The sequence below is a fragment of the Aquila chrysaetos genome, chromosome 2, assembly GCF_900496995.4.
Source record: "Aquila chrysaetos chrysaetos chromosome 2, bAquChr1.4, whole genome shotgun sequence".
Lineage (NCBI taxonomy): Eukaryota > Metazoa > Chordata > Aves > Accipitriformes > Accipitridae > Aquila > Aquila chrysaetos.
In genome coordinates, this window is record NC_044005.1 from 12,795,465 (window position 1) to 12,822,885 (window position 27,421).

General features: G+C 39.4%; 1 protein-coding gene across 20 annotated transcripts in view; it reads left to right on the plus strand.

Moving 5' to 3' along the window:
- CDC42BPB (CDC42 binding protein kinase beta) overlaps positions 1–27,421 on the plus strand; it is a 101,756-nt gene that overhangs the window by 14,020 nt on the left and 60,315 nt on the right. For all 20 annotated transcript variants that reach the window (XR_005931980.1, XR_005931981.1, XM_041122056.1 and 17 more), the window contains exon 2: positions 15,697–15,788. Coding sequence is in view for 18 of the 20 variants with exons in the window: in XM_041122056.1 (XP_040977990.1) it covers positions 15,697–15,788 (92 nt within the window). In the remaining 2 variants the exon portion in view is untranslated. The remainder of the gene's footprint in view (positions 1–15,696; positions 15,789–27,421) is intronic.

A 27,421-nucleotide genomic window follows, 5' to 3' on the forward strand; every position in this document is an offset into this window, starting at 1 on the left:
TAATAGCTCTTACTTCAAGTATGTGCTTGATAGCTACAGAATAAATAATACAGAGACTTTACTGGAAAATGTGCTCCAGTAATTTACCTTCAGAGCTCTGTGGGGAGCTCTGAAATGGGTGACAGCTGGTAAAAGATAATGGATAATCTTTCTGCAAGAGAGAGGCATGGGCAAGACCTACTTCTTACTTCAATCTCCTTGCCCTCATCTCTCCCTCCCCCCTCATGTGCCATATAACACTTAAGAACCTGTCCTCTCCGTTTTCTGAGGGACTTGGTGGAGACTGTTAGTTATCACTTTTGTGTTTAAAAAAAAAAAAAAATTAAAAAAAATAATTGGCAAGGAAATAAATTCAGCTGTGCATAACAATTTGTGGAAGAGGAAGTCAACACTGTCTACTTGTAATCTTTTAACACTTGTCCAGAAATAGGTTATTGAAGATTCACGGTATTTGAATTAAAATTTGCAGTACTGGAATAAAAAATAAGCAGGTACATGAATTAGAAAAGGACTGGGCAAAGCATCACTTAAAGTTCTAAATATTGATCTGCAGTACTACTACAAACTGTGGTTAGGCCAGACATCTTTACCTGGTACTTCCAGCAGTGATAGCCTGTACTTTAAGGAAAACTTCTAAGTTGAGCTTATGTACTAAAATGTCTGCTAAATAAGATGTTGAAGGAGAGAGATGGAACCGATGATACTCAAAGAAAAATTTTTTCATATGTGATAACTGAAAGATTCTTACTAGACTTTTGGGGGTTTTGATATGTTAAAATATGTTCACATAAGAAAGATGAGACTCCAGATTGACTTCTTGGTTCTTTGAAAATGTGTTTCTTATAGAGTAGCTCTTCAGAAAAGGACAACTTCTTAAATTTTGATTTCGTATAATACAGCTGTAAACACTCCTGGCTTCTTTCCTTCCTTTAAAATACTGAACAGTCAATCAGGGGTGAAGTTTTGCAGGCAACTGCCCGAACTACTCAGCTATTGTAAAATTTCTTAAAATAATTAGGTACATTTTTGTCCTGTGTAAGAGTAACTACTGGTGCAGTCTGAGCACCCTATTAGAAATTGTGACAAAGTGACACTTGCTGCTCATGCAAATAATACAGTGGAATAGTTCAACACATAGCTGTTCCTGATACTTCTTTTCAAAGATTTTGTGGACCTAGATTTTTTTTTTAATGATGCTGCTATGCACTTGGTTTTAAAATTCAAACTATATAGAAAATGAGTTAAGCGTCAAGAAATTATGATAATAGTGAAATTGCTGGTCTGTTAGGGTATAAACATTAAGATGGTTGCCAGAAGAACAGTCTTCAAGACTTGAACTCCTTTACAGAAGATTTGAAAAACAAAAATGCAAGCTTTATAAGCACAGCCTTCTTTCCCCTCAGTGCTGCATGGTTATCTCTGTCTTGGAGACCATTGACAAAGACTTGTGTTGTGTGTGTACCTGCCCATAAGAATCAGATCAAATCTTGTGTGTTACTCTAAAGGCCATGAAACTACCAAGAGATTAAAAAAATTTTTGGTAATATTCATGTCCTTGCTGGATTCACAGTGGCAACCCAGAGATGGAATGATGTGTTACTAAACAAGCAGTCCTGAGCACCTTTTTCATGTAGGTTAAAAAAAAGATGTAAGTGGCATAAATATTGAGAATCTTAAGAGATGAAAAAGTAAAAGAAAAAAAAGAAAGATTACATCTCTTCCAGACTTTTCCTTTGGAAAATTCCAAAGAAGTTTATGGAACAAAAGGATTACGTAGCCTCAGCTCCACAATACTAGCATAAAAAATGAAACTAGCGTGTCTGAACTACAGTATCAAGGATGAAGAGCTTGACAGCCTTTAAAAGATTGTGGTTTGGGACTGAATGGTTTTTTTAAAGTGAGTCAATGCAAGTGGAAAATATTACTTAAGAGCTAAAACAATCACTGAATGGGCAAAGTAGCTAAGGTTTACTTAGATGACACTGGAGATAAATTGGTAAAGGAAAATATTATATTCTGCATGGAAAAAGAGAAGGGAATGGGATATAGCTAAAATGATGTGTAAGGAAGTAGGAAGGCAACCATTTGGCTTTTCTCTGTGTAAATGGTTGACTCAATGTCTATACTAGTTTGCAGTTACATTGCAACAGCTTGAAGTATTTTGAAGAGTGGCAGAAATTCCTCCTTCATCTGTTTGTGACCTCAGAGGCCATGTAGTATGTCAGAAGATTTCTGGAAGGAAGTTAATGCATCTTCACTGGCTCCTACTCTGGAAATGGAAAGTTGTAAAAGCACATCTACACTGGTAGAGTTTTCCAACTGCATCTGTACTGGCATGCAGGTGCTCATCCCAGTGTCGCATTGGAGCATCTAAACGTTTGGTTGTTATTTTCAAGTATGAGTAAAGGAAAAGGTTGGGAGCCAACAGAATGGATCCTGAGGTATAGGTGAAGATTTGAGATTGCCAGCCTACTACAAGCTTGTTCTGTATGTCCTGGTACTTGATTTTCTGTTTTCAAATCAACACACCTGTCTAGATAGGCTGTAAATGAGGAAGGAAGAGGAATTCTCTACTTAAATGTGTGGAAATAAATCTTAGGGCAAAAGGATTATGGATGTAGTGCTTATTAAAAAAAAAACCAGCATGCGGATAATCTTACTCTTAAATTCAAGTGAAGAGGAGTGTACAAAACTGAGAAGTTGTGTTTAAAATGATGATTTTTAAAAGCAGAATGTTGTATCAGATACTGCATCTGATATAAAAACTTGCTGGGATGATCCTCGCTTGATATGCTTACCTTGAAAAGCTGAGGAGCAAGATGTAAAGGTGCCACGTGGTCTTTGCAACTGTGAGTGTAATGATTGAAATACTTTTCATATTTTAATGGCAGTAATTTTGGTATGAGCTAAGGACAATGAGGAGATTTTTGTTTCCTACTGGCTTTAAGCATATGCAGGAAAGAGGGAGAAGCTAGAACCCAGGGAGCTTGGGCTACTGTTGATCATGCTGGGGTGGGCAGTAACAGGAGGTATGTTCTGGTTTGGAATGGTGGTGTGGAGATACAAGCTTCCAGGAGCCTACAAGAGGTTTGGGAATGCCTAGAAGCATGTCCATTAAACAGTGTGTCATGTGGGCTGGCAGTCTGTTGAGAGCTCGCTGTCTAAAATCATGATCCAGAAGCTGGATTTAAGAATTTCTGAAAGACATCAGGGCAAAGGTGTTAGGAAAAGATGGGCTAAAAATACTAAACAAAAGCAAAAGTGTGTTCTTTGATACACAAAATACTGAGATAAGGGGAAAGAGCTTATTCAGTGTACTGTACATAAATTAGGAAGAAGTTGTATAAGAAGGGATGAAAAAAATGCAGAATGAGGGGAAGAGAAGAAGAACTCTATCCCAACTGTACTAGAGAAAGCTGAATTTATAATGCTCAGAGACTTGGAAATGTCTCTAGGAAAAGGCATGGTGTTCTGTTTTTAGATTCTTGTTGCGTATGCTTTGCATATACATGCAATGTTAAAGCTCCTTAATCGTGCTCTAAATCAGTTGGATTTTAAAAATTTACTCTTAACTGTTCCAGGGTTTGACTTCCTTAAGGATGGCTGTTTGATTTAAAGGAGAGTTTAAAAATTTGAACATGTATAAACTGTCATGTGTCTAATATTCTAAATTATCATTTATCCAAAATGTTTTCTTTCAGGGCTTTTCAGTGTGTATTAACTCCTTCCCCCCCCCCCCCCCCCCCCAAGCAAGCTTTAGATAGATTTTTATTCTTATTTAATAGCAGGTGTTATGATTTTGGTCAGTTTGAAACTTCAGAACAATTAGTTGATGCTATTTAGCAAACTGATAACTAAATTATGAACCAGAATTCTGCAGGCTTCTTGGTTTATTTCTTAATAATGACAATTTTTGTCTTTTTTTCTTGGATCCATGAGCACTTTTAAAAAATCTGTACTGCTAATGATCCATGTACCACACAGTTTGACTGCATTTCTAGAAATCTACATCTAAGGCCAGGTTTAGGATTTCCTCATAGATTTCCAGCAGATTTTTTTTTTGTCCCCCTGCAAAAGCTAGACTTCCCTTTTTCAACTTAAATTTTAACTGTAGTATATGGAAAGTGTGGGGATAGATATAGACATATTTTGAAGTGTGCTGAGTCAGTGTTGGACATTAAGGAAAGCTTACATAGTGAAATTAGAAGCACGTTGCTTTATCTGGATAAAGTTTTCATCACACCTTGGAAGTCTGAGAGATGTATTTCTCTTCCCTTTCTACTCTCTTTACATCCTTTCTGAGCAAGTGTCAGGAAGCATCCTGCCCTCTGGAGATGTGCTTGCCTTCTGAATACCCCAAAACCCAGGGATTTTTCTGTTACAGGTGGCTGACCATGCTCCTAATGCCCTGCTTGCCTTGTGTTTTGTTGGTAGTGACTTTCAGCACTTTGAGTCATTGAAAATAGTGGTGCTGTAAATGGTCTTCCTCTTCATTGCTCCCAGCCAGGGGCATTGGAAGGAGCAGGGCTAGAATTCCTCATCCAGAGAGGGACCTGAAGAAATGAAAGTACTTATAATAATAAAAAAGCCACTCTGAGCCTTCCACTATCATGTGTAGCAAATCTTAGTACAGGACTTGTTAGTATTCTCTGCAGATTTAAAGGCAGTCCTCCTCTTCTCTGCTTCTGAGTAGCTTGAGCTACTCCAAATATTCTAGTGCCTGGTTACAGTAATTGCTTGTCTCCTGCCTTTGTGGCCTTTTCCTATGGCAAAATCTGACTTTCATTGACCTTTTAATTAGATCTGGAGCTCCAGGGAGGTTCTGAAACAGGGTGAGTAATGTCTGAGAAAATGTCCTCCTGCCCGCTGCCATTTAAAAGGAAGTGGAATGAAGAGAAAGATGTGCCACACCTGTGCTTAAAGTAGCTGTTGCTATCTGAACTCTTGAAATTGAAAAACAGTTCAGGGTGTTTATATGCATAGTGTTACAGCCTTGAGCCATCAAAAAAAAATAAATAAAATCAGGTGCAGTTCTGTAGCACTGTAAGCTGATGGAATGCCCCATCCCCTTAATCTTATATTTCCTGTTTCCACCATAGTGGTGTTGATCTGGCTGAGAACTGAAGTATCAGGAAGAAGGTAATTGTCATTTGACTCTGCTCCCTCACCCAACTTGCCGTGCAGCTGCCTGGGTGTTAGCACCAAGGCAGGCCACCTCTGCAGCAGCTAGACGGCCGTGAAGGCCGTTGCGTGGGCAGTTCATCTCACCGTGGTCTGTGCTGCTTAAGATGACGGCCTCTGAAAAAGAGCTGCGCTCCTTTACCCTTCTTGCTTGCTTGCTTGCGCTGGTGTAGCGGCCTCTTCCGAGCCTTCAGTGACGATGATTCAGTTTGTTGGGCCACAGGATGATAGTTGCATTATGTGTCTTGGTAGGTTGGGTTTCTGCTGGTTTAGTGAGCAGAATCGGGTCAGTGAGGTGAGGCCAGCCAAATTTCTTACAGCTGATGTAAGGAAGAGAGCAGATCTGTGTAACTGCCCCTCTGGTCGCAGTGATCCATTTCAATCGTGTCATTGAACTACATCTTTACTTCACTCTAAATTTATAAGCAGAGAAAAGGGATGCCTCCTAAGTGGATTTCTCTCCTGTCACTGTAAGTGCATTTGTGTAGGGTGATTTGTCAAGAAAAGCTTTATTAATAGAAACCTCTAACCCTTAAAATAAAGGAGGTGACGTGGTAAATGTACCAATGTAAAGTATGAATTGTTCTGTTACATAATGCACGTATTAAGTTTTTAGTAACTTGAGAGAACATCTTCCATATATCTTCCATATATCTGGAGAAAACAAAAGTTATGTGTTTACTGTAAATAATTAATAAAACAGTTATGCTGCTTGTCTTGCTAAGTTTTACTTTCAAGATGAAATGAAGCAGGCAGTCAGAAAACCAGAACTTTGCTTATGTGTTGATGATGTAAGTGGTGGCTTCTTAATTAATGTAAGTGTATGTAAGCTTATATCAGCACAGTGTGGTCATCAGATTGGAATTGTTTTATTTCTTAGCAGAGTGTGCAAAAGGTGCAGAGTCTGATGAAATTTAGATTCATTCATACATTGTTACTGAAGTTTGGGTGAGCTCAAATTTGAGATTTTCTTAATCTCTAGTTTGAAACTCTCTGAAAAAATAAGTGACAATATCAAAGGGTTTTTCTGAGCAGTCCTAATTCTCAAACTATTCTACAAAAAAAATTAACTCTGCTTTTTAGATTATTCATCATGCAGTAAAATAAGTGGATTTTAGCAATATTTACAACTTCATTATGGAATGAGAGAAATTGAATCATTGAAATTTTACTGTTTGGAACTAGCGATTCATGTAGAAGCCTGAAACAAGTTTTCCATTACTGATGTGCTTCAATATGTGATCGCCATTTGATGTGGCTTAAATGACCTCCCAACACCTGCAAAATCTGGCCCTGGACTAGGAATACAGAAAAATTCAGGTACAAATAAAGCTGTATTAAACGGAGGTTGTACTCTGTGGTGTTTGTCGTCATCCATTTCTTACAATGTTTTGACATGTATCTTGGAAGATCCTGTCCTAATGTGCTGTAGGTTGGCTAGAAACAGCGTAGCACTCCCATGCTCACTGCAATCTGAGGCAGATCCACATCAATTCCAAAAAAGGCCATTTTGCCCTTCTCCAGCCTCATCCTGCTGCCCGCCTGGGCTGCGGCTCCAGTGTCACAGCTATATGTGAGTCACATTGGGTGAATGGTTCGGTGGGAGGGGATGGGATAGACAAGTTAGCTTTCACCTGGAAATGTTTCCTGATTTGACATACCACGTGAACACTAATGATGATCCAGGCAATGGAGTGGTGGAGTGTGGTGGGAAGGAACGAGGAGCTCTTCCAGCAGCAGAATGGATTTCCTGGATTAAAGTGGTTGTGTAGCTCCCCATTCAGCTGTCTCAAATGTCTGGGATGTCAGACAGTCCCAGGAAAAATCTGTAATTCAAGAGCTTGTATATGACTTGATGTGCATGTGTCTTCTGGGCTGGGTATGATCGTCTTGAGGAAAATAAAAGGCCTGAAGATGAAGCTTAAGAAGGCATTGGATATTGACAGTTATTCAAGAGCAGAAAAGATTCTTATTGTGGAACAGTAATCTTTACTTTACATTCTTTTAGCAAGGCTTAAGAGGAAGGAAAGAACCATGTTTGAAAACCTTAGGAAGTTCAAGTAGAAGATCTGGTATTTCAGTCTCTTCAGAAAGTGACAACTTGCAGACATTACTGAGCTTCTGCACAATAGATTAGTCAGTGAAGTCTTTAAAGCTGAAGAGGGTGATAGACCACCAGGGATTCCATTGCTGGTGTATAGTCTGCTGAAAGAGCTGGGAACCTTAGGAAAAGGTTAGAGAGGCCTGGCAGCTTTCCCTCTCCCAAACAAATGTGACAAGTTGGAAAGAGGCATGAAAAACTGGACTACGAACTGCAGTCAGGAACACAGTTTCTCTAGGAGCTTTCTTAATTCTCCCATGAGTTGGGCTAGAAGCTGCTGAGTGTTTTTTGAAATGCCCTGGTTAGTACTAATAAAGGTGCAGGTTTTCTTGTTCAGAATGTGTCATCCTTCTTAAAAAAGTCTGTGTGTGTCCTGACAGCTCTATGCTAAAATGTTATGTATTGTGAGGCTGCACCAAGCTTGTGTGGATGGTGAGTCACTTCTGGGTTTCCCAAACTAAATGCTATTCACAGTCACATTTTTTTTCAGTCCTAGTACTAATAGTTCCACCTTCCAAGGTCCACTTCAGTATTTAAAAAAAAAAAAAAAAAAAAAGACAAACCCTGCCTGAATTGGTTCTAGAGACCAAGTTGTACTTTCCTAAATTATGGATCATTCCATGACAGTAACACAACATGAAGAGGAGAAATTGGGCAGTGAGCTTCCTCCTCTGTTAGATCTCAGATACAAGCTTCGTCTTCCTTGGACTTGCATCCATTGTAGCATTAGTGTATACCATTACCCTTGGGTGTGGTTTTTATTTTACCTGACCATTATTTTTCCGTAGGGAAGCTACTGTCTTTTATATATATATAAAAATGTAAGCTACTGTCTTTTTTTATATATACTCATATATATATGAGTACAGAGAATAGTAATTTGTTGTTTGTTCTTGGATATGTAAGCCAACACTTACTTCCTCTCGCCTGCTAGAACTCTGTTGTTGTCTAGCTCTCAAAGAGAGGAAGGGTGGCTTTGACAGCAGTTAAACTGGCAACATGTTTTGTTGCTTGGACTACTCGGAACCATCTGCATGTTCCTCAGTACTTGTCTGTACAAATCTTGAGTATTATCTTTGGTGTCCTTTCATTATAAGCATGAAAGGCAGTGAATGGGCTAGTCAGGCATATAGCCAGCTATTAAGTGTTTGTGGTAACATTCATCAACGAGCTGGCAAATGGTAGCATATTGCTGCGGATTTAGTCCTATGTGGTACTTGCTTTTGGGGCTTGCCACACAAAAAGAATAACAGTGAACATGGATGATATTTCAAGGTAAGTGCCTTGCTCTTCTGCTGGCAAATTTAGTGACGCTAATAGGTTCAGCACCAGAACTACTACTCAATATTTTTCTTCAAAACATTTCCCGATGCCATTACCCTTTAGCACAGTGATAAATTTTTCATGCAGTTATCTCAAACTAGCATACAAATTCTAAATGCCAGGATCAGTTTTTCTGTAACTGATAAAGATGCTCGTGGAGCAAAATGGAGAAGCTATGAGCACTCAGTCTTGGTTTATGCCTAAAAGTAATGACAGTTTTATCCTTTTAAACCTTTGAGGATTTCACATGTAATTATCTAATCCAAATCTTGTCCAAACTCATACCAGCAAGGTATATGATTGAAAGTGGTCAGGCACTCTATTTTGCATATGTCAGAAGGCTTTCATAAATTGAAGCAAAATCCATAATCATGGCTGCAAATGGCTATCTTTGTGTGCTACTTTTTCAGAAAAGTTTGAGGTTTCTTGAAATCATTTGTATACCAGATTAAGTATCACAATACAATATTTAATTTAATAATAGTTACCACTTTCTTGAAAAATGCTGGTAATCAGCCTCAAGAAGATTCAGACTTTCTTGGTGTTGTATTAGTGTATATATCTGTTTCTGCTGGCATTTCAGTTCGGATAAATACTGTTAGACGAGAACATCTTAAAATTGGGAAGTACTAACTAGGCAGGCACTGGCTAGATGGACAGGGGACTCTGACAGTGTGTGAAGCAGTGTCCCCATATCAAGAGGCTGTTCTGCAAGGGCTGTAAGCACTTTGCAAAAGGTAACCAGGTGTGCTTCTCGGGTTTTTACCCAGTGGAGCTTGTGTCATTTTAATGATAATCAAAGTCTTGCACCACTGAATTTATTGTCTAATGGATGTTGATGAATGATGAAGAATCGGATCATTGAGCAGGAGGCAGCGTAAGTGAACCGTGTGTATGTATGTTATAAAAATGGGAGGGAGGGCATGGCAGAAGTCAAAGGCCTGGCAGAAAATGTGTCAGAGAACACAGAACGTGTCACCTTTTGCTTGTAAACAGCAGAACTTGGTGAAGTTTGGCTTCCTGCAGAACTGGGATCTGCCTCCTTTACGAGGCTCAGTGGAATAAACTCCTGCCCTTCCCACTGTACTACCTTCCCTTTTCTGCTGTATGCTTCTTTTCTTCCCTCTTCTGTGTCAGTATTGCTCTACTGTCCTTCCATGACTATGGACAGCAAGGTATGTCTGCTTTGCACCTTAGTATGTGCTGGTTGTCCAGCTAAGCAGGTGATAGCTCTATTCCTGCTGCAGCCTTTCCCTTAGTGGAGATGATACTGTGGGTGGCTTTCCTATTCACTGCCTTTTTTTTAATAAAACTTGTAGCAACTTGATATCTTTGGACAACTTCAGTGACATTTTGTAAAGGGGATATTAAGGGTCTTCACTGGGATCAGAAGGTAGCAGGCAGGAGGAATGGACTCAGACTGCCAAACAGTATGATCACACATACCTTACTTCCTTAGGAAACCAGACTGAAAAAAAAAACATTCACAGGGGTAGGCAGTAAGAGGAAACAGGCCGGCACAGGAAAAGGGAGGCAAGGATCTACTGGCAAAATTTATATTGGAAAAATTAAGACTGGAGTCAACAAAGGATGGAAGAATTAACAAAAATTTACATTTCTAAAATACAGGGAAAATTTCACAATCAGGTTGCAGGAGGATTGTACTTTAAAACTCAAGTGTGGGTTGTAACTGGTATTTATCACTCTAGTAAGCAGGTTGGGGCTACCTGGGTGTGGGTATCTCCCAAGACATGTATACAAGCACTAACTTGTTAAACCTGTCAGCCTACTGTTTTAGTAGCAATATCACAGGAATGCTGTTTCTTTGAAAAGGGTGCACAAAGGGCAAACAAGTTACTTGATTTCTAGAATGTAAGTTAAGAGGAATAGTTGAGGGAAATGGTAAAACTTGCTGCTCTTTCATGTTCTTCCTCCAAAGAAAACATCTTAAATAAAATATTGCATCTGCCTGGTGGGAGTATGGCTCCACAGACAATTATCTGCGTCATTTTGTTGTTTCCCTGACATTAATATTTTGCAATTCGCATAGTTTCCTACCACAATGTTTTGTAAAGGGGATGAGTAGATAAAGGGAGTGTGGTGGCAGATGAATTTCTGTATGACCAGACAGTTTGGACATACTTTCTGGGTAGATATACCTGAATGTTATCATCATGTTATATAATGACTTAAACCCCAAATCACTTACACGATCAGTTCCAAACTGTGAAACTGTCTGGTGCAGGGCAGTCCAGTATATGAATAGGTTGTCCAGAGAGGCCATGGAGTCTCCATCCTTGGAAGTTTTTGAGACATGACCAGGCAAAACTCTGAGTAACCTGGTCTGAAATCAATATTGACTGTGATTTGAGGAGGAGGTTGGACTAAAGACCTCCTGAGGTCCCTTTCAACCTGAATTGTTGAGAGAGACCTGTAAGTCTGTTGTAAGTATTATTTTCCTGCAGTTGTCACATTTATTTAAAACTTGAAGCTGCCAATAATACAAAACATCAGATGTTCTTGAACGTTTGGCAGCTTTGACTCAGTGATTTTTGTGACTCTGAATTTCTGGAAACTTGCACTGCCTGACAAAATTCTCAGGAGTCCTCAAATTAGAGCCATTGGGTAGCTCCACCGCTGAAGCAATAGTTGTCATAATCCCAGCGGGTAGTCTTTTGTCCACTGTAATATAAAGGTGCTAGCTTTTGTTGATTCCAGATAGTATATTATTGACATAAATTGAATGGTTCAGAATCCGAACAGAAAGTAAAAATCCAAAACATACCTCAACACTTCTCATTTTTAACCACATTCTAGCTTGGGAAAAGTTGTCCTATTATTTTTTGAGGGTGATGTTGACAATACTACCATCCTTCCCTGACCTGCTTTCAGAAATGAGAGCAAGTTTGACATATGCTTCTGACCTTGACAGAGGCCAGCATGTACCCATTCCTGGGGTAGCAGTGCAGAGTGCCCAATCTGATGCATCAGATCATCTCCGCTGGCATTTCCTGCACCTTTTAGTCATTCCGAAACAGTCTTCAAATATCTTTTATCAGGTGGCACAATACTAATTGACTTCAGTGTAGATGCACCAGCTTACAAACCTAAATCACAAATCTGTTTACGTATGACTGCGCTTCAAATTATGTTTTCAAATTATTCAAATTGATGTTTTCTTTTTGTGCAAACAAAATATCGTAGTCCCATCTATCAGGGGAAGAGGAGAATATGATCGGAATAGAATTTGTTTGTGGGTGGAGAATTATGTCTTTAATACATAACCTGGTTTTCAATGAAGAAATAAATGCTGGTATTTCACTTCCCGTTATGAATATTGATCAAAACATCGACTGTTAGTGTTTTGTATTATATTCTTGAGAGCATGCATTTCTTGGCTCCTTAAAATTAGTTGAGGTTTTTTTTCTTGTGTGGCCTTATGGAGAATACCCTTCTTCCAGACAAGTGTAAGTATAATAATGCAAAATCAGCTTGAGAGAAGAGGCAGTGATGCATACAAATATATTGCACATAGAAGGCCTATCCCAAATTCTGATTACAGCCTCACAGTCACGAATAAACAAACTCTTGCAATTACTCTCAGCTAATGTTACCCTGACAACAGTGTATATATAACAAAATTCAGTAATCACTGCCAACACAACCCCCAGTACAGCTAATGCTTCTGTTTGCCAGGATGAAATACTTTCATTAAGTATTAAATCAACTCCATAAGTCCTGCTTTTAATATTGGGATCAAAACTAAAGAGTAAAGTGTAATTATCCATTCCACTATATGGAGAGAAGTTTGCTTTGAGTTCCCTATTTGTAAAATAGTGATATGTAAAAGGAGAAGCTGGAACTTTTTACCAGTTATGTAGTGGTAGATATATCACTTGGCATCATTTTGGCAAGCACAGTGAACACAGCTCTCTGATACTTTTTGATGCAAGTTTCTGCTCACTCAGTTGTGCCAGTTCTGTACATGCTACTGATCTGGATATGAGAGTGTTGAGGAACAGCAACCTCCTGAGGGGGGAGCAGGAAAGCAAATTGGAAATATTTTTTGATTTAACTTACTAAGAGGTAAAAATTGTGCAATCCAGTGCTTAAAAGCAGCAGGTCAGATCCTGGTGTAAACAAGGTTCTACTCCAAAAATGCCAATAAGGTGAATATCAGTTTAAATGAATTAATGGTATGTTGCCTCCTCTGAGCTCTGATCTGCTGCGTGAGCTCTGATCTGCTGCATGAGCTCTGATGCAGTCTCTGTGATGATGAGATTCTGTGGATATTAGGTTTTCTTTTCAAATTTTATTTACTTTTAAGGAATCTTAGATACCTTGACAAAGACTCGAATTTTTGCATTTCAGTGGAAGTCCTATCCAATGTAAAGTTTTTCTGTACATTCAAATATTCATGTTTGATGCTTAGCTTTCCAAGAGAGAGACCACTGAAGCTGCAGTGGTTCTGAACACCAACACATCTGCTAAATAATAAAAGCCAACATGAGTTAAGTGCACAAATAGCTTGTAAAAATAGTAACTTCCTTTTAGGAGGGAATACTTTTTTTCATTTACATGTATTAAACTAATTCATTTTAATATGTACTACTTCAGTTGACCAATTGAGTTCGAAAAAGCAGGACCAATCTAGGACTCTTGCAGTTTTCCAACTGAAATAGGGGTAAAGAGAATGAGGTCTGCTAATCCTTCCTTCCTGAAGGATACAGTTCCTAGAAATATAGCATTAATGCCTTTCTCTGCAGACACTATTTCTTCTGTTTACTCAAATTTAAGTACATGCTCTGCTTGATACATAATATTTATTATCTTTTAAAATAGAAAACTAATTGGATTCACTCGCTTTAATACAACTTAATGCATTTCTAAACCGAATCCCAATTTTAGCGAGGTGAAATTTGATACACTTCAAAGCAAGGAAAACTGTAGACAAAATAATAAAATATTTTGTCACCAGTTGACAAAACAAGAAAAATGTAAGAAGTAAGGGTGATTTTTTTAAGTGTACAAGACAGCTTAAGCTTGTGTAGGTTTGTGTCTCCTGCTTTGAAAGTTGTTTGTGATCAGTTTACAGCAGCAGGGTTTTTTATAAATACTTAAAACAATTATTTTGGTATTCTGTTTGTTGACCAGAATTATTGCTAAAATTGGTTATTTCTTTAAAAAAAAAAAATTGCATTAGTATCCCCCAGAAGTAAAATTACTAGATTTTGTTTCCCCTCCGCTTGAATTTTAATAACAGAAGCTGGTGTTCTGCAAAATTAGTCTAATGACCTGCATTCTGTCATACCGATCCATAACTTGATAATAGAACTTTCATATTTATCTCTTATCTGTAGCTGTGTTTCCTCAGTCTGTCCTGATTTGATGGGAAGGGAAGAAGGCAAGAGAACCTGGCAAAATAATGGATATATATCACAGCCATTGGCAGTGGTATTTAGTTGTATAGATGTCTGATTGGACTAGTATAGGTCTCTAACTGGTTTCAGTTGGTGTTGCTGGGTAAGTTTGTTAGAAACAATTTGGGGTTTGGGGATGGTAGTCTCAATGGCCTTGTGGTGGGGCAGAACGTGGTAGGCGTTTCTGCCCAGCTGAAATGAGGAATCTAGCAGAAAATCTAGTAGAGTCTCATTCTTAAATTTTGTACTTCAGATACAAAAGAAACATCCAGTGAAAGGGGTATTACTTGTGGGGGAAACCTTTTCAATAACACCTCTCCTAAGTACAAAGAAGCAGCATGGCTATTCTTCAGTACAGCTATTTCTTCATTTTATTAGCTGTTATATGAATTTTTGCTGAGAGGTTTTCAGGCTTTCTTGGTTAGACTTAGTATGAAGTCTGTGATCTCCAGTTCAGACTTCCATATCTTCTGTGTGTTTGTAAGGTTTTGTTTGTTTGTGTTAGTGTCTGAAATACATCAACAAGCAGTGACCCCTCTTGCAGGAATTCTGTTTGGCTTATAACTCATTAGCTTAATCATAACGTAAGGTGAGGTAAAACGGGAGTCTGAGCTGAATTACAAGTAGTAGTTCTGTGATGATTTGTTCAGTTGCAAATGGGAAAAATACATGTGTTTAAAAACTTCAGTCTCTTTAGTCTAATGATGTTTGTGATGAGGTGAAGAAGAGCAATCTTTTCTGTGGTTAGTTAGAAGTGTAAGCTGCTACTTTGTAGACACCATACTTGCTGTTGTGGAATTTAGCTTGCACCAGTGTTTTTCCTTATTGATTTGGTCTTCATAATCAGAGTAGTGATTTGTAACAAATGTTTTATGTAAACAGTAATCCTTACCCTGTGATATGCTAGAAATAAATAAAATATTCTGAATGGGAACTGGAGAGGAGAAAATTGATAGGATCTGCATGTACAGTGGAATTTTATCAACCAGGTATTTTGAGAAATGTCTTGAATCCAGTGGGACCATGACAATAAAGTAAGTGTAGGTTAGTTAATTGCTGGACATCTTTTAGGCTGCAACCCTTCAATACTTGGTCTAATTGAGATGTGGTGAATGTTGCTTAACAGGAAAGATAGTTCAAAGTAAAGAATCTTAAATTAGCCACAGATCTTATAGAAAATGGTTTCATTGCTATTGAGTAGATACAGCTATCTCTTGAGAGTGGGTTGTTAAAGCTTTAGCTGGTACTAGCTGAAATAATAAAAAGTAAAGCTGAACTCTGCTTAAGAAGAGAATTATTCTAGTGACTGAAGGATAGGACAGATTTTCTCTAGGGTTTACCAATAAGGAATCAGCTCTCTTCCTTTCACATGGTCCTTCACTGATTCACAAAACCCTAAAGAAAGGGAGTGGTGGGAAAACATTCTGAAAGACTACTTTGCTCTTTACTCACTGGCAGCAAGGCAGAACCAATCATAGGATTGAATGTTTTAAAAAATTCTAAGTGTTAATTAAATAGCGTAATTAATATTTTTTACTTCTATAGTTCTAATAGTAGTTGAAAAAATATTATTGCACTGGCTATACAACGAGTACTTTTGACCTCTGGTTTATGGATTATTTTGGCTTACAATATTTCTCTTCATAATTGATTCTTTTTTTTCTTAAACAGCAAGACCATTTACAAAATTGGTAAAGGAAATGCAACTGCATCGAGATGACTTTGAAATTATAAAAGTGATTGGAAGAGGTGCATTTGGTGAGGTAAGAGATTTTTAATGTTGTAGTAATGTAACTTTCATCGTCTGTGCATCTGATTTCTTGCTACAGTTGAGCTGTACTTGTCCTAAAGACAAAAGATTCACACAGATGTGTTAAAATACTGCCAAATGTGGGATGTAGCTAGGTACTAGTGAAAGGTCCCTTTGAAGCAGCATATTTAGTGTCCAGTTCTGCCATTTCTGTGACTGGCTCATTCTGACTTCAGTGTAGCAAAACAAGTGTCTCTTCAATGTGTGTATGAACAGGGTGGTCCCACCTAGCAGCTGCACAGCTGAATTTGGGATCTCTTCTCCCACTTGCCATATGTACTCTTCTGTGCTGCTATAATTTAACACAGAACTGGGCTGCTTCTATGGTAGGAACGTGGAGGCTGCTCCACCCATCTGCCTGTCTCTGTAGCAATCTGGTAATGCAGAAAGACGCATTTGGCTGCCTCAAAGGCTGTTCCCTGTCATCTTTGAAGATCAAAGGCTGCTGGATCTGTTTTTTGGACAGCAAGTTGAATCATGCTGGGATGATAGGAACGCCTTGTGTTTTGAGGACTCGCCAGTCCCAGGACCCTGGACTGAAGCTTTACTTCTTAATATACTTGATGAAAGTCTCACCAGTCACAGAAGTCTGATAGGGCTTGCCACTGGCAAAAGCATTCATGAGTATGTCCCCTCCAGTAGGCATAGGATACCTGAGACTTCTGGAGAACCTCAAAGACAACCCTTTCAGCATTTAAGTATGTGTAAGTAAAGCCATAGCTGTGAGCAAAAGAGTTGATTAACTAGAGAATTTCTGTAAGTAGAAAACCCCTTAGATTTCTTTCAGGAAGCTTCTTTTAAGTAGTCCCACACTAAAGTCAAATGCAGTGACAGCCATTAGCGGCTCACTTCAGCCCATTAGCACTTTGTAACAACTTCTGCCGCCAATGGCTAAGGCTAGGCTTCCTTATCTTCATCTCCCATTTTCTCCACAGAGAGCAGGACTGTGTGCTCTGCAGGGCTCTCCTTCCAGGCGTGGTGTGCCCTGGACACCTCAAACTCTTTCTCATAGGGTTTGATTGTGGGACAGAGGTATCAGGGGCAGACCAGAAACTAAGCTAGAAAAATGCCAGGACCCTACTTGAGCTAGGTTCAGAAAGCAATGAAGTTTCTATGTGTATATGCACTTGGTAGTGTGTGAATAGCTTCATATCCACATAATTTTAAGCTATCTTAGAGACTGCTTTGGAGGAAGGTGGACACCTAAGACAGAAATTAGTGTTTCGAGAACATCTTTTCATCTGTGCCATCATCTAATGATGTGATGGGTAACATGTAGTTCACATGTAATCATTGTGAGCATAGCTGCTGAAGGAACTTGAGCATTTTAAGTAAAATGTCCAGCTAAATAGTAACATCTTGACCTGTAAGACAAAAGTTCACTTTCTAGTGGATGTTGAACTTGATGAGTTGCAACATTTGTTACAAAAATGAAAGTGTTATCTTAGGGTAGTAGAAATACTGCATGAAAATCAGTTGGTTCTTTCACCTGAGTGTTTGATTTTAGCTGGCATGTATTATTTGAACATGGCTGTTAGAGAGAAAAGTTACTACAGAGAGTTGGACAGGAAAAAGCAGAAATGGGAAAAAAAATTAGATAAGTCTAAGGAAGGGCTGAAAGCTACAAATTAAGTCCACAAAAGAGGTCTGAGCGAAGAGGTTTATAAATAGATAAAAGGCCTAGAGAATCAAGACAGTAGTAGGTAACTGTCTATCTCTCCATTAGGGTTTTAATTCAAAGCAGTAGCACGGTTTTGAAGAGATTGCCCCCACTTACTGCGGAATGATTTTGCTATGCATGAGCTGGATTTCTTTTGGAGGAAACTAAGCCAGAACCTCTGTTCCAGGTGTGCACCAAATGTGCTTCTGGCCCCAAGGAGTACATAAGAATCAATCACTGGGTTTGACTCTCCTAACAGCTTCAAAGCATGTTTGGTCCAGGAGACTAGGCTAGATACAGTCTGAAGCAAAATTCCTGAACTGCATACAGTATAGATGGGAAAGAACAGCACAGGCTGCTTTCATCTGTTGTTCTGGTCTTGCTGTGCCAAATTACTTGCTATAGTGGCTGTGACCACTGATATCTAAAGAATTTTAGATTAGTGTTTTGGCAGTTTGTCTTTTTGTGGGATTAGAAGTGGTTTCTGGATCTTTTCAGAGCGAGACTTGTGAATGCTATAGCTATCAAAAATGCTTTCAGGTCAAGGGAACCCTTTATAGTGACTTGCAGATGGAGTCAGTGTTGGGAATTCCTTCACACAGTGTAACTTTAAGGAAGGGCTGTTTTCCATAGTACTTGCTCTGTTCTTTTTCAAAAAGATGCTCTTTTCCACTTAAGGGATTGACCAACTGGAAATCTCACTACAACAGCAGATGAAGTATTTATATGAACTTCAGGAGACTTCAGTTTATACTTGCTAGGGCGCTTAGGATGCCCTTTCTTAGCTTTGGATCAAGAGTCTTAAGGTGTATAAAAGATACAAATTCTGGGTGGAAACTTGTATTAATAGTGTTTGGAGTGCCTGAATCAACAACGTCTTACATATTCTTTCATTTGGAAAAGCATGGAACTTAACTAAAGCAATTTGTACATCCCATCCCCCCCCAGTGGAAATGAAATTTCACAGAAGTGAAATGAGAAAGTACCTGAATTTCATCCTTCTGTTAGAGCTGTGAGTGCTCACAAAGTCAGTGGTGTTAGTTATCTGTCAATATCACCTTGTCTTGTTCATCTTTTAATTATAAAACTTTTAGTTTATAGTTGTAGCAGCTTGAAACTTTTTATCAGTTTAAATTATGCAGGAGTCATTGATTTTAAGTTCATTATACTTTAATCCCACTTGCCAGAGAATATTTCGTGGGTTTTGCTTATGAATGAATCCTTTGACCGTTGTGTATACTACACTGCTATAACTGCCAAATATTGTAGGCATTATAAGATAGTAATTATAAAAAGGTTGGCATTCCATAATAAGAAAATAAAATCTAGTTTCTTGAGAGGGACTTCTGGCATCTGAGTGGTATAAAGCAACACTTTGAGAAAACTGAATGGAGGAGCTGTAATTTTTCCATAGTATGTTCACACATACATAGGAGCTATGTTAGAAATTAATTGATGAGATTGTAGTGGTTATAAAGTTATTCATTAGTTCTTGTTTAAAAAAAAAAACAACCCAAACACAACTATCTGCTAGAAATACATTTTAAAAATACCTATAAAATATTTGTTAGAATGCGTAAAGAAATTAATCAGAATTAAATTAAACATACTCCTATTAGAATTAAGTAGTTTAAATGCTGAACAGCTAAACAAGGCAGACTTCAAAAAGGGTGAAAACTACATTCCATTCTTCCCAGTTTAGCTACTTTGGACTTTTTGGAGAATGCCAGGGGCTTTAGTCTTACCAAAGAACTTTTGCATAAATCAGTAGCTTTTGAAGAAAGATAGCTTAAACAAAATAAAGGCATGATATTAGTTATTTGTCAGGATCAGTGGTCAATTTTTGCCACACAACATATAAGCCAAGGAAGCATGGTCTTTGACTGGAGAGAGGACTGAGACCACATGTGAGCTTGTCCCTGTGAACACAACTGCTAAATCAGTATCTAATGTAAGGCAAATTAATATAATCACCGGTACATATCTGTACTGGCATGTCAGCGCCTTTTTCTTTCTTTTTCCTTTTCAAACCAGGAGAACTGCGCCTGGTTCTTTACACTTTCTCTAGCAATATGAGAACAAAACGTAACTGGTAATCCAAACCCACCTGAGTGAAAGTTCTCATAGCACAGGAGATCTGAGAAAGCAAGAGAAAAAAATGTTCCTTAAAGTTCTCATTATTATGCTAGCACACAAATAGCCTAGCTGAGAACATAGAGATTTCTTCTCTAGCCACCTGCCAAAACACGCCGTTCTCCTTTTCTCATAAACTAAGCCAGCCACTTTGCATGCTGGGTAAACTCAAAGTCTGAATATCCTTTACAGCAACTGTGGCGGGTTGACCCTGGCTGGATGCCAGGTGCCCACCAAAGCCACATCTATCACTCACCCTCCTAAGCTGGACAGGGGAGAGAAAATATAACAAAAGGCTCATGGGTCGAGATAATGACAGGGAGAGATCACTCACCAATTACCATCACAGGCAAAACAGACTTGACTTGGGGAAATTATTTAATTTATTATCAATCAAATCAGAGTAGGGCAAAGAGAAATAAAACCAAATCTTAAAACCACCTTCCCCCACCCGTCCCTTCCTCCTGGGCACAGCTTCACTGCCCAATTCTCTATCTCCTCCCCCCGAGTGGCGCAGGGGGACAGGGAATGGGGGTTGGGGTCAGTTCATCACACGTTATCTCTGCCGCTCCTTCCTCCTCAGGGGCAGGACTCCTCACATTCTTCCCCTGCTCCAGTGTGGGGTCCCTCCCACAGGAGACAGTCCTCCATGAACTTCTCCAACGTGGGTCCTTCCCACAGGCTGCAGTTCTTCACAAACTGCTCCATCATGGGTCCCTTCCACAGGGTGCAGTCCTTCAAGAACACACTGCTCGAGCGTGGGTCCCCTGCGGGGTCACAAGTCCTGCTAGAAAACCTGCTCCAGCGTGGGCTCCTCTTTCCACGGGCCCACAGGTCCTGCCAGGAGCCTGCTCCAGCACAGGCTTCCCACAGGGTCAAAGCCTCCTTTGGGCATCCACCTGCTCTGGTGTGGGGTCCTCCCCGGGCTGCAGGTGGATATCTGCTCCACCATGGACCTCCCTGGGCTGCAGGGGGACAGCCTGCCTCACCATGGTCTTCCCCACGGGCTGCAGGGGAATCTCTGCTCCGGCACCTGGAGCACCTCCTCCCCCTCCTTCTTCACTGACCTGGGGGTCTGCAGGGTTGTTTCTCTCACATGTTCTCACTCCTCCCTCCAGCTGCAGTTTCTGTGCCTGCCACAACTTTTTTTCCCATCTTAAATGTGTTATCCCAGAGCCACTACCACCGACGCTGATGGGCTTGGCCTTGGCCAGTGGTGGGTCCATCTTGGAGCCGGCTGGCCTTGGCTCTGTCAGACATAGGGGAAGCTTCTAGCAGCTTCTCACAGAAGCCACCCCTGTAGCCCGCCCCGCTACCAAAACCTTGCTGTGCAAACCCAATACCTAATTTAAGGCTCTTGACTCCTGGAGTTACTGGCTTGAGAACATAATTTAATACTTTCAGAAGTTTCATAGTTACAAAGAAAAGTTTGAAATGTTCTTTGAGTGCATGACACTTGGAATAGCATATAATTTGAAATGCTAGCTGTAAGAAGGATAAACTACTCCTGACTCTTCCCTGTCTCCTATGTTGTATTCGCCTGGGTATACACCCAGCTGGGTGGAACATTTTCATGAGTGCCCCAATATTACTTTCAGTCTTTCTTTTTTGTGGGTCAGATAGGCAGATAGCTCATGTATAGGGGGGCAACCTCTATGAGGAATAAAACTAATAATAATTAAAAATCCCCCTGAAATAAAATCAGAACTAAAATGGTTTTCTGTAATCTTAATTCTGGTTTCTATTAATAAATTTAATGTAGAAGTCTGTCTTTGTAGACAAGAACGATTATGTTATGTAGGGTGAAGGTTTTTGTTAACCAGTGAAAATACACATTCTTTAGGAGAAGCTTTAAATAATATGAGCATGGAATGGAAAACTCCTCCAGCTTTTAGACCTTTAAAAAACCACACCAAAACAAAGAACCCAAACCACCTGTGGCTTGAACTTTGCAAGTGCCTGACTATTCCTTCCATCTGGAAATACTGTGGACCATTATTTGAAATGAAATAATGTCCTGAGAACCTGGGCTGGGTGGGATTGTGCTTGCCTGAGAAACTTATGCCAGCCTAAGTGCCTTCTGTGTGCTTGGTGTTTGCCTCTACATGTCAAAGGAACTGGGAGTACTAGTGCTACAGTATGGTGAGAGGGATGGGAGGAGGATCCTGGGTACGGGGGCTGTCTGGCTCTAAATACTTGCGCTTGCTTTTCTGCAAGCTTTATCTGACCTCTTAGTAATGTACTTGTAAGTCTTTAAGATCACTTTTCCTCATTTTGTTTAAAGGACAATTTAGGCACACTGCTGTAGATTAACGCATTTCAATGAAGAGCAGTTGTTGAAGGAAGAACCGGGTCACGATGTACCTTGTTTGAGAACTTGGATTGTATAACGTGGCTGACACCTCCTGGAAATTTGGCAGCATGGGACTGAAACAATTGTTTTCCTTCCCTTGTTTGTTAGCAAGGATTTCTTGAATGAGCAACGCTTACTGTGGTTCCAGCGGAAGGGTGGAACTGCTTGGTCTTGCTTAGCACAAAAATAACTAAAACTCCTAATGTGCCCCACCTAAGTATTACTGCTCTGGATGGATTAGAAATACCTTTTCATATAAATGCTGTTGTGTACAGACTTGATCTCTGTAGTGTTCAGCAATAGGATGTGTTACCTTGACTAAGGATGCTTAGTCAGAGTCTGAGCTGGAATCAACAGACAAAAAAAAAAGTGTTTCCAGAAGACAAAAAATAATGGTTGAGAGAACAAGATGATCCCCTGTGTACCACCGGTTTCTGATAAATTATGTGGTTCCTAATGAGAGATATACTGGCTAAGGGTGCAGTGAGACTCAAAAGTGAATATGCAAACCCTAAGCTTCCTGTGGACGGTTGTGCTTGGCAGTGAGATGCAGAGCTCTTTGTGCCTTTTCCCGCAGCTGTAGGCTACCGAGTTTAATGTTTTTTTGTACTTCTAGAAATTAACCTGGGGCACAGTGAGCCTACGGACTGCAATTAAGGCTGTCTCACCTATTCAGAAGCTTTGGTGATTGGTATTAGGTACCCAGCAGGGACTATACCCTCCTACATTGTAGATTAACTGAATTCCTAAGTATCGCACACAACATATGACACTTTTCATCCAGCTATTCAAAGAGCTGGAGCATTCAGAATATGATGCAGAAGAAATATTTTATTAGCTTTGCTTTTCTACAGTGTGGTCTTCACAAGAAAAATACCAAAGCAAGCTATTTTCTGCTGTGGAAATGGACAAAGAAAGAAGCTGCTTTGTTTTGAAACTGGTTGCTGGTTGCAATCTTAGTCCTCCCCAGCTCCGTGTCTGTTTGTATGGCAGCACCAAGTTACTATGGTGACAGGCAGGTTGCAAGGAGCTGCAGAGACACAGTTCATTGTAGTGCTGCTGCGAGACCAGCCATTTGTCTCTGCAATCCCCTGATTGCTGAGGAAGAGCTTAGGTGTTATTCGGGGCCTTTATTCTTCTTTTGCAGAACCTTTCTGGCTGGCACTTGTGATTTCTTATTTGCACAACATGAAGATCCACACTGTGTGTTCAAAAATATGATTTTGCTTTGGGAATGTGCACTGTGGCATATGAACCCTACCAAAAGACACTCTGGTTGCTCATTTTAAATGTAAAATAGACATGAAAAAACTGATAAAGCAGTCCAGACCAGTTTTTCCTCAAAGATGTAGTATTAAAACTGTTAACTAATGAGCTATATATCAAAGACTTTTCATATCTGAAGTATCAGGAGGGTAAAGCAGTTCCTGCAGTGTTTTTTCAGTAGCTAGTGACCAAGGTATCAATAGCGTGAGACAGAAATAGTAGAGTAGAAGTGGCATATACAAGCTTTAACTGAGGGAAATGGCTGTAATATTCAATTATGAATCTGGTAATAAGACATTATGGATAAATTGTTTACATCTGAAATGACATTTCAGCTCTTCTCCTGGTTGAAAGGCTTGTCTAAAATCTCTGCTCAAATGTCTAGAACCATTCCAAGTTCCTGCCAAAGGTTAATTCATGGTAATTTTACACTATTTTATCCATGTAATTTTATTGTCTATTAGCCTAAACAGATCTTTTATCTTTTATCATCCTTATTACTGATGTCCTTCCTTTCAATTTTATTTGTAGGCAGCAATCATATCCACTTTTTTTTTTTTTAACAAGTAAAGCTTTTTCTATTCCCACAGTAGTGTGAGAGGCTCTTTAGTTCCTTGATCATCTCAATAGCCCTCCTTGACATCTGCTCCAGATAAAGTTTATTTCTCTGAGGTGTGGCTGTGTGTGGAGTTTCCGGTGAGTTTGTATTTCTACAAGGCAGTAATGTTTACCCATCTCTAGTGGTGTGTATCTGCCTATGAATTCCAGAGTTGTGTTTGTCTTAACTACCTGCTGTTATAAGCTGATTGCATGAGGGTTATCACCTGTCTGTGTTCCTCTTCTCAGCTGAGAACTTTTTGCATTTGTGTTTTGCCTTATTCCTGAAAGTCCAGTCCTTGAGGATAAGTTTTACTTGCAACATAAGTTTAACATGCCATGAGCATGAATAGTGTCATACTTAGCTTTTTTATCTTTGCTTTGAAATTAATGCCAGCATGGTTTCCAAGAAGTCTTTTTGTTAACTATCTTAACTGTTTTCTGGAAATCCAGTCTTGCATTTAAATGGTTTCTGCACTTTCTTGTGCCATACTTATCATTTACATAAAAGATAATTTGTAACTTGATGCTGCTTACTAATGCTGATCATGTCACTCAAAGGGCAGAGTACAGTGGTGGGAAGTTCTGTCATGTTTGTAGAGGCTGATTTGGCTCAGATTCCCACCCTGTAGGTTTCATCGGGGCATGAAGAAAGGCGGAACTTGGCCTAGGATGGCTTTGTACATTACTGTCCTAAATGTCAATATGAAGTGGGTTTTGAAGATCAAAACACAGCAAAATAATTCTATAAAACAATTCAAGAAGCAAAATACTAGCTCTTGCCAAACTCTAAAAATGTTATTTTAGCTATATTGGTTCTTTTTTTATTTTATTGCAGTACAAGTGAAACAGAGCTTTGAGGCAAAAAGCAGGACAAGAAAATGGATAGCAGAAGTAATACAAATCTGATAGGGTGTTGTGGTATGTAGTTACCACAGCTGGCTCTCACTTATGCTTTAGCCCCAGTTCTTGTACATTTTTTTGATGTAAATATGTCTAAAGTTGGTTGAACTGTAGACACTAGGATTCATTAGGCTTTCTGAGGTCCTTGAGGAAACATACTTGATTTTTATTGCAGTGTCCCTGTTGCCGTGAATCTTGAGCATGACAAGTCACAGTGATGGTAATCAAATTGGCTGGTGACAGATTAGACCCATACAGGCTTGCCTGGAACGGGAGTTGCAGTGGTGGGGGAACCCCTGCATGTGGAATTTTTCGTTGTCAGTGTTTTAAGACTTGGTAAAACAGAATCACTTAAATCTCTCTACTGAACCACTCTGTGATTGTTGAGTGTTCAGAACCCCTGATTCTCCATTCCAGCCTAGCATAATGAGATGCAAGTTGAGTAAGTTTTAATTTCCTTAATTTGACACAGGTATCAAAGATAGTTGTTCTGGGTCAAAGGTGTGTGGATTAGTTAGCCCACATGCCATCCCTTTGGCCAGGTAGAGAGGTGTAGGAAAAGACTCCAAGGACGGAGCAGAGCTGAACCCTCCCAGCAGCTGAGGGTTCAGGGACTCCCTAACCACACCTGTAACTCCGTGATCAGTAGTCACTGAGACTTCTTCTATGTGCGTTACTCGGTTATTAAGCATGTATTTAGATACTCCCTGAATACTTAAGGTGTCCACAGCAGCCTGTGGCTGAGTTCCAGAACTGTTGTGTGACAATAATACTTCCTTAATCTTGCTGCCTTTTTATTTTATTTGATGCTTTTCAATTTCTGTGCTAGAAACAGCAAATAATTGTTCTCTGTTCATCTTCTCTGCAACATTCGTGGTTTTGTGTGCCTATCATAGCTGTTATCTCTTCCAGGCCTGGAATGTTTTAGGTTATTAAATCTTCTTCAGAAGTTATTTTATACCTCTGCTTGTGCCTTTTTTTCATTTCATTATTCTTAATATACTTTTTTTTTTTTAACTCCTGTTACAGTGTAAGTTGTAATAGTCTTGGAAGTGAAGAGTGAGCGTCAAAATTAAATCCTGGTCTTTTACAGCCTGTGCATAACATGAGCACTTGTTCAGCCAGTAGACTTTTAAACTTTGAAAATAGAAGCAGTGCTTTTGTTCTTAAAGTAGGCATTTGCAGCAGTGTACAAATCTGCATCCTTTGGAATTTTGGAATACCTCTGAACACCGAGTATTTTTTCTTACGTTAGTAGATGTGGTGGATTGGTATGTAGTATAGGAGCCATCATATTTAAAACCTGACATCTTGCATGGTTAGTACAATTGCAATATAAGAGGTTTCTGTTTGATCTTGCAAAGTGGTCAGTGTGGTTATTGTAATTGAATTTGAGGTATGCCAGAGAAAGAGGAATTAATACAAAAGTAAAAAAAAAACAGCTATACCGTGGCATCTCAGAAGCAGCCAAAGCATTATATGAAAAATGTAAACTTAAAAATTCTGCCACCTGACAAAGAAAGTGAAAGAAAGCTAACTCAAGGAAACACTGAGGTGTTTTATGGAACAAAGGGTGTAGGACTTTTTGCAATATTGCGAAAATATTCTTTCTTATAATAGTACTGAGTTTATCAAGGCATAATTTAGTTTGTACTTACCTGTTTCAGTTCAGGCATCAGTGAGGTTTAGGTTGTGCATGTCTTTTTGTTTGTTTTCTTAAAAAAAAAAAAAAATTCTAATGATTAGAATGGGTTGAGGAGTCAGGTCCAGTGAGGCCAAAATTCTGTTCCTTCTGTGAGGCATCATCTGCACTTTTCAGGTTTCTTTTCAGAGGTAAAATTCTTGGGGAATTACCTGTTTTGCTGTATGGTTGCATGAATTTTTCTACTGGCACAAGAATCTATCCCACTGTTACCCTTACAACTAGAGCAGCAGTGTGTTTACTGGTGCCATAACTTGACATCCCCTTAATGTGAAAATGAGTCAACTTTCCTTTTATTAATTCTACTTTTCTTCCACAGAAGACAATTATCTTCCTCCAGAAAGTTTAAATTGGGCTTTTTTAAGCAGTCCTTTCAGTTGAAAATAAATAGCACTGATATAGATAGCAACTGGGGAATTGCTAAATAGGTCCTACAGATTTGGCTTCCTTCTTTTCTTTTTTTCTTTTTCCAGGCCTGTTCTCATTTACTACTTTGTTCTAACGTTTGCACAGCTCCTCAGCTGTGCATGTGCTCGGCGATGCCAGGCTCACATCATTCCTCAGCAGTTGAGCAGGCTTCAAACTTCCACCATCCTGCAGTGCTTTCAGACAGCGATGGCCTTAGATAAAGCGCAGTAGATGCGTATCTGGGTTCTGATTTGTGCACTGTATTTGTACTTAAATGGCTGAGCAGTTCTAGTGCTGTGGTGTAATGAAACTTGAATGTTGCTACTTCAGGGCTTGCAGAGCTATGCTTGCAAATTGCTTCTGCCCCAGAGCTTTTGTTCGCCTGCAGCAGGTAATTGCGCTCAATTCTGGTCTGTCCCTTCAGTGGAAATGGGGGTATTTCCTTAGTCATCATGTTCTGTGTGGAACAGAGTTTAAAATGTATAGCGGGTAATGTCAGCATCTTGCAGTTTCTCAAAGCTTTTAATCTGCAGTTTGACTTAGTGTGCCTTCAGCTGTATCAGG